The sequence below is a fragment of the Scyliorhinus torazame genome, chromosome 1, assembly GCF_047496885.1.
Source record: "Scyliorhinus torazame isolate Kashiwa2021f chromosome 1, sScyTor2.1, whole genome shotgun sequence".
NCBI classification, from domain to species: Eukaryota; Metazoa; Chordata; class Chondrichthyes; order Carcharhiniformes; family Scyliorhinidae; genus Scyliorhinus; species Scyliorhinus torazame.
The window spans coordinates 148,047,249-148,053,590 of record NC_092707.1 but is presented as its reverse complement, the minus strand read 5'-3'; the positions used below and the strand labels follow the sequence as shown (position 1 = coordinate 148,053,590).

Sequence of the window (6,342 nt, the reverse complement as noted above, 5' to 3'; positions counted from 1 at the left end):
ATACAGGTTTAGGTCCCCCATTTTCGGATTTCACCAGACCCCCGAACCCATTGGGATGGATTAAAGAGCATCCATTTTTCTTTATGTATTCTGTGGAATAAAGAGATGTAAACCTCTGTGTCTTACTGCCAGGCCAGAAAAATTTGTGTGCTGCTATTTTGTACAGTTTAAGATGTATAGATTATTTTTGGATTGTTTGAATGAGGATAGTTTATTGAGAATAGTTAGAGGTTCCAGTTTTTTATTTTTCTGCAATGCATGTATTAATGTCATAGCGCCCTGTAGAGTTTTATGATAATGAATGTATTTAAAATGGTTTAGATGCTTCTTGAGTGATCAGGTCCATGGGAGAAAGTTGCAATGCAAAACGAGTCCAAGGAACCAGTACAGTAAAAAATATCCAAGAACACAGCGTGCAGTTAGACTGCAGCCTCTCCAGGCCCACAGCAGAGCAGTGAGCTGGTTTCTGGGGAAAATCCCAAACTTGTAGACGCATGGTGAGGTTGCAGGGTCCTCAGCCAAGTGTCCTGGCTCCACGTCCAGGAGCAGATGAGCAGTAAACCAGTACAGGATGGGTGAGGAGGAGGCTAGGAATCTGGTTATAACCTGCACAGAAAGCAAGAAAAACATACTTAAACAAAAGCAAAACACTGCAGAGTCTGGAAATCTGAAATAAATGCCTGGCAGCATCAATGGAGAGAGAAACAAAGTTAATGTTTCAGGTTGACGACCACACATTTCAAACTAAGCATGTCTAGATCAGTAGCAGGTGGTTTCGCCATAAGTCCAATAGTGGTCAATTCAGTACAAATTTCTCTCCTTCCAATGAGATCAGCACAAAGTTATAGGTCCAAACTAAACACTGTTATGCCAGTAGTCAGCTCTCTTTGCACAGGACATGAAATTCCCGGTCACAAATCAGCGTGGAAGCAGACTACATGCACTCTTTTAAACTGGAATCAGCTGGTTGAAAAATGTGCCATAATGGGACCGTGCAGTCGAGTAGGATTAGACTGGGGATATTAAAGGGTGTGGATACTGATTGGGAGAGTGGGGTTAAACTGGAGGATATTAACAGGTGATTAGGAGAGTGAAATTTGACTGGGTGGGAATATCCAATCATTCCACGTATACTCTCTGCACATCTCAGACTAAAGGGACGATCCTTTAAAAACGGAGGAGGAATTTCTTCAGCCAGAGGGTGGTGAATCTGTGGAGCTCTTTACCGCAGAAGGCTGTGGAGGCCAAATCACTGAGTGTCTTTAAGACAGAGTTAGATAGGTTCTTGATCAATAAGGGGATCAGGGGTAATGGGGAGAAGGCAGGAGAATGGGGATGAGAAAATATCAGCCATGATTGAATGGCGGCGCGGACTCGATGGGCCGAGTGGCCTAATTCTGCTCCCATGTCTTATCTCATGTTTATCGTCCTTTCAAACAATTCTCACCTGGATGTGCATGAAGCAAATGCCAAATGCCAGCAGTGCAGTTGCATGAACAATATAGACAAACACTCTATGTCCATGGAAGCCAGACAATAGATGGCTGTCCTTTTCAGTTTCTTCCTTCAGCTTTCTGCAGGTCAGACCAAGCTGTACACAATACCAAGGATCAGCATGCACAAACTGCCAGGCTGCCCACACTCCCAAAACCACAACAGGGAATGCTAGCAGGAAGTTGGGCAACTGGCAGAGTTGGTAATATCTCAGGAAGCCCACATTCCAATATGTGTCTTGAATGTAAGAATATATGATGGGGTATCGGTGATGGCACCAACTGGGCAGATCACTATCCTCATCAGGGACACGATAGCCCTTGTCCCTGGCCAGCTGCAGCAGAGGCGGAGGAATGTCCAGGGCTGCATTCACAGTTGATTCACAGAATATGAGGTATCCGTAACACTGAAAAAGTACAAAAGGCAATACGATCATCACTGTTCCTGCAGTCACTAGCAGCACAGACCGAAGGAAGGGATTCAACCATGATTTGTACAAGTCCTTTTCTGTAACCTTTATCTTGTGTTTTACATACAAAGAACAATGCCTCAGCTGGGAGTAAAACAGAAATCCAGCATTTACAATCCCATTGGAGCGAACTGCTGTCGACAAGGAAAACAGAATGCAACTGGTCAAAGGTTTCCCCTTCTCCAGGTGCAGCATTCCACTGAAGGTCAACAGCATAAACATGCTTTCAGAATAAGCTGCAGACATGAAGACACTGGCTGGGGTGAGGCAGAAGAGAAGGCTGGAGAGAAAGGCCAGCTTGCGATCCTGGAGTACAGCGACACTCAGTTGGTACAGAACAACTGCTGACAGAACAAAGATCGCCGTGTTCAGTAGCACTGCTGCAAGCAGCAGCCGACTGTGGAGATTCAGCAGACATTGGAGGGGTCTGAGCACTGTCTCTGCCACTGCCCGGAGACTCACTGGAAACAATGGCAGGAAAGCAAAGTTATGCTCATAGATGTACCCAAATTCCGCGATAAACAGGAAGTGCTGTGCATCCCAGCGAGAGAAACCGCTTAACAGGGTCTCCAGTAATGCATCGCCGAAGCTTGAACTGTGCAATTGAGGTGCTCGGAATGCATCTGCTCTGTGGTCAGGAATCAGAAAATTAAAAATCATCTGGAAAGAAGCAAAGAAAACAGGATAAATATTTTCTCCAACAGATAAATCCAACATAAACCCAAATCCACTCATTAAAATGTGTCAAACACAGAACTGATAAAAATGTGTCAAACACAGTGAGCAGAAGCCGGATGAGCGGAGAAGCCATTGCAGGTTATTCTCTAGCTATGACTGGATAAATAGGAATGAAACCAGATGAGAGCAGTACCACCCAACAAGACAGGGTTGGAGAAGGATATGATCAGCTGTGTCAAAGTCTGCTGGCAGGTCAGAAAGACAAGGAAGAATAGTTTGCCACTATCAAAGTAACATGGGATATCATTTGTGATATTTATGAGGGATATTTCAATGCTGCGGCAGGGGTTGAAAACTGGTTGAGGACTTAGAACATGGAAAGATAGGCATGGATTTGGGAGGCGACAATGCGTTCATGAACATGTATCCCAAAATTACAGTGGGTTTCTCAGGTCCAGCAGCAAATGGAGAAGAAATGAAAATCGCTTATTGTCACAAGTAGACTTCAAATGAAGTTACTGTGAAAAGCCCCTAGTCGCCACATTCCGGCGCCTGTTCGGGGAGGCTGTTACGGGAATTGAACCGTGCTGCTGGCCTGCGTTGGTCTGCTTTCAAAGCCAGCGATTTAGCCCTGTGCTAAACAGCCCCTAGTGAAACTAATGTAAAGTATGGACTGTCTGCTCAATCAAAACCCTGTCAACACTGGCCACAGTCATGGGGCCATTGCCTGGGAAAAGTCCAACATGTTAGGAGCAGGTAATGAATACAATATAATATACACAAATTCACTTCTCCTTGGAGTATTCCTTTAATCACTGAAATTGTGGAATCCATTGGAACTGTACAAGGATTAGAGACTGACCTGGAAAAGAATGGTCAGGATTCTGGAACAAAGGGCAAAATGCACGATCGACCGGAGGTCAGACACTGTCATGTTCCTGGTTTAAGTCTCCAACCAGATCACAGCACTGGTCTTCTGCACACTGACGGCAATTAATTGCTGTCACCTCATGATTCCTGAAATTGGATTGCAGAATATTAATGGAAACATCCCAGAACAGATTCACAACAGATAATGTTGAAAGACCGTGTGGAGTTTGCATATTCTCCACGTGTTTGCGTGGGTTTTGCCCCCACAACCCAAAATGATGTGCAGCATTGGTGGATTGGCCACGCTAAATTGCCCCTTAATTGGAAAAATGAATTGGGTACTCTAAATTTATTTTTAAAAAATGTTGAAAGCACTAAATAGTACCTCGCTGTTTCATTACTGCCAAAGTGCATCACTTCATGCTGATCCACATTGAGAGTCTGCCACATGTCTATCCATTGGACCAGTTTCTGGCCCCCTGATTTTGGCCACCATTATGCTCACCATTTATATTACCTGATTTTATCATTCCCCAAATCTTAATTAATTTTTCACTTGACACTGGTTGTGGAGTTTTCCCACCACCGATGTTACATTTCATGTTACCTGCTATCCTTTTCTCGTGCTCTTTGCACTCATATCCTTTTCCAATTTCCCCTTGCATTCCATGTTCTGCAGTATTCTTGGTTGCAACTGTATTTTGCACCGGACATAAACCTCCTTTTTCTGTTTTATTTTAACCTCTATTTCCTTTGCCATCGAAGGAGGTCTAGCTTTGGATGGCCCATCTTGCTTCCTTGTGGAAACATACTTGGTTTGTACCTAAACTATCTCTGCCTTGAAGCCTTATGAAAGTGCAGATGCAGAAAAGATGTTTCCACTTCTGCAAGAGTCCAAAATTAGAGTCCAAAACTATATGAATACCAATAGGGAATAGGAGAAATTTTATTCAGAGATTAGTTTGTGGAACGCGTGACAAGTAGTAGTTGATGTAAACAGCAAAGATCAATTTTAGGGAAAATGATTTAAAAAAGAGGGAAAAAGGAATAAAAGGATATATTGATAGGATTAGATGGAAAGAGATAGGAAAAGGTTTGTGAGGAGCCAAAACACCTGTATGGGCCAGATAGCCTGTTTCTGCTGTCAATTCTATATGTGCAGGGGTTTCCTGGAGATGGTCAGTATTTGTATGCTCTCTGCGAGTTTCAATATTTGTAAATCTCTACATCAGTAATGTGTCTCTTTGCATGCGTGAGACAATATCTGTTGGGTCTCTGCACGTGTGACACATTTGTTGGGCCTGTGTGTGTTATGTTTGACAATATTTGTCAAGTCTCTGCATGCATGTATGACATATTTATCAGCTCTCTGCATGTGACAATATTTGCTGGGTCTCTGCACATGCGTGACATTCCAAGGATGTGTGACACTGTCCAAGGAGCAGTTTCAAGGGAACATGGCACTGTTCAAGTAGCAACGGGAGGGATACATTGTCCAAGGGGTAGTGTCCATAAGACATAGCGGCGGAAGGCCATTCGGCCCATCGAGTCCACTCCACCATTCAATCATGGCTGATTTCAACTCCATTTACCCGCTCTCTCTCCATAGCCCTTGATTCCTTGAGAATTTATCAACTTCTGTCTTAAAGACACTCAACATCCCAGCCTCCACCGCCCTCTGTGGCAATGAATTCCACAGACCCACCATTCTCTGGCTGAAGAAATTTCTCATCTCTGTTCTAAAGTGACTACCTTTTATTCTAAGGCTGTGACCCCGGGTCCTAGTCTCCCCTGCTAATGGAAACAACTTCCCTATGTCCACCCTATCTAAGCCATTCATTATCTTGTAAGTTTCTATTAGATCTCCCCTCAACCTCCTAAACTCCAATGAATATAATCCCAGGATCCTCAGACATTCATCGTATGTTAGGCCTACCATTCCTGGGATCATCCGTGTGAATGTGTCATGGCACTGCAGCACCATTCAAGTGGCAGTGCAAAGGGCATGCTGCACTGTTCAAGGGGCAGAGTCATGGGAGCATGGCACTGTCCAAGGGACCACCTACCTTCAAAACCAAGTCTCATGTTCTGCTCCAATTTAAGTAAAAGATCTCGTGATATTATTTCAAAAGCAGGGAGTTCCCCGCGGGATCCTGGCCAACATAGCTCCCTCAAACACCACCATTAAACAGATTTATCAGTTCACTCACTGAACTTTCTGGGATATTCCTGCGTCCACAAATCACTAGAGAACAGTACATTTCAAAACATTTTTGTATATTCAGAACTTTGGGATATTTTAAAGTGAAGGTCTCTAGAGGAACGCATGAGCAGATTACTGTTCCCCTTCCCGCTTGAACTCGGTCAATGGGTCAGTGCCCAACATTGACTCGTTCTTCAGCTCACTCCACCGCCACCGGAAAGCAGGATCACTGAACCTATGCAATAACATCCGGGTGAAAGTCTGCGAAGCATGATGGGAACTGCTGACTGGCAGCTGTACCTGACCCATGGTGGCGTCCGCCATATTTTATACTGGCAGTAATTCCTTCGGGAGGAAGACATGGCTGAGTCCTGACATTGTGCATCAGCGGCTCCCGTCTTCCGTATCTGATGCGCAAACCATCATATACATGCCTATTCCAAAGCATTACTCTTGAAGTGTAAGTAAAGACGGCAACTGATCTGTTTGCAGAAGGACCCCAAAACAGAAATTAGATAAATGACCAGTGAATCTGTTTTTCCTGATATTGGTTAAATTATTGAACTTCCGCTTTTCTCCTACTGGTCCCATAGTTTCCCTATCGTTCAGTCACAAGGTGTAAATGGAG

At 44.1% G+C, this 6,342-nt stretch overlaps 1 protein-coding gene across 4 annotated transcripts; it reads right to left on the bottom strand.

Moving 5' to 3' along the window:
- Positions 1–224: 224 nt before the first annotated feature.
- On the bottom strand, positions 225–6,001 carry pigv (phosphatidylinositol glycan anchor biosynthesis, class V). 4 transcript variants are annotated; one of them, XM_072500991.1, is made up of 4 exons: positions 5,578–5,990; positions 3,504–3,658; positions 1,448–2,623; positions 225–606 (listed from the first exon to the last, which is right to left on the bottom strand). In XM_072500991.1, the coding sequence occupies exons 2-4, from the start codon at positions 3,573–3,575 to the stop codon at positions 337–339; spliced, it is 1,518 nt and encodes a 505-aa protein (XP_072357092.1). In that variant the 5' UTR covers positions 3,576–3,658; positions 5,578–5,990; the 3' UTR covers positions 225–336. The 4 variants fall into 4 exon arrangements, with proteins under 4 accessions (XP_072357092.1, XP_072357093.1, XP_072357094.1 ...); XM_072500992.1 differs by having other exon boundaries at positions 5,722–5,990; XM_072500993.1 differs by lacking the exon at positions 3,504–3,658 and having other exon boundaries at positions 5,722–6,001.
- Positions 6,002–6,342: the final 341 nt, after the last annotated feature.

Bases quoted from the DNA above. Each gene is read 5' to 3' on its own strand.
- pigv (XM_072500991.1), bottom strand. From the start codon at position 3,575: ATGACAGTGTCTGACCTCCGGTCGATCGTGCATTTTGCCCTTTGTTCC. The intron at 2,624-3,503 runs GTCAGTCTCTAA...GCTTCTTTCCAG, and splicing joins TCCTGACCATTCTTTTCCAG to ATGATTTTTAATTTTCTGAT. The intron at 607-1,447 runs GTGAGAATTGTT...CTTTCTGTGCAG, and splicing joins TTTGCTTCATGCACATCCAG to GTTATAACCAGATTCCTAGC.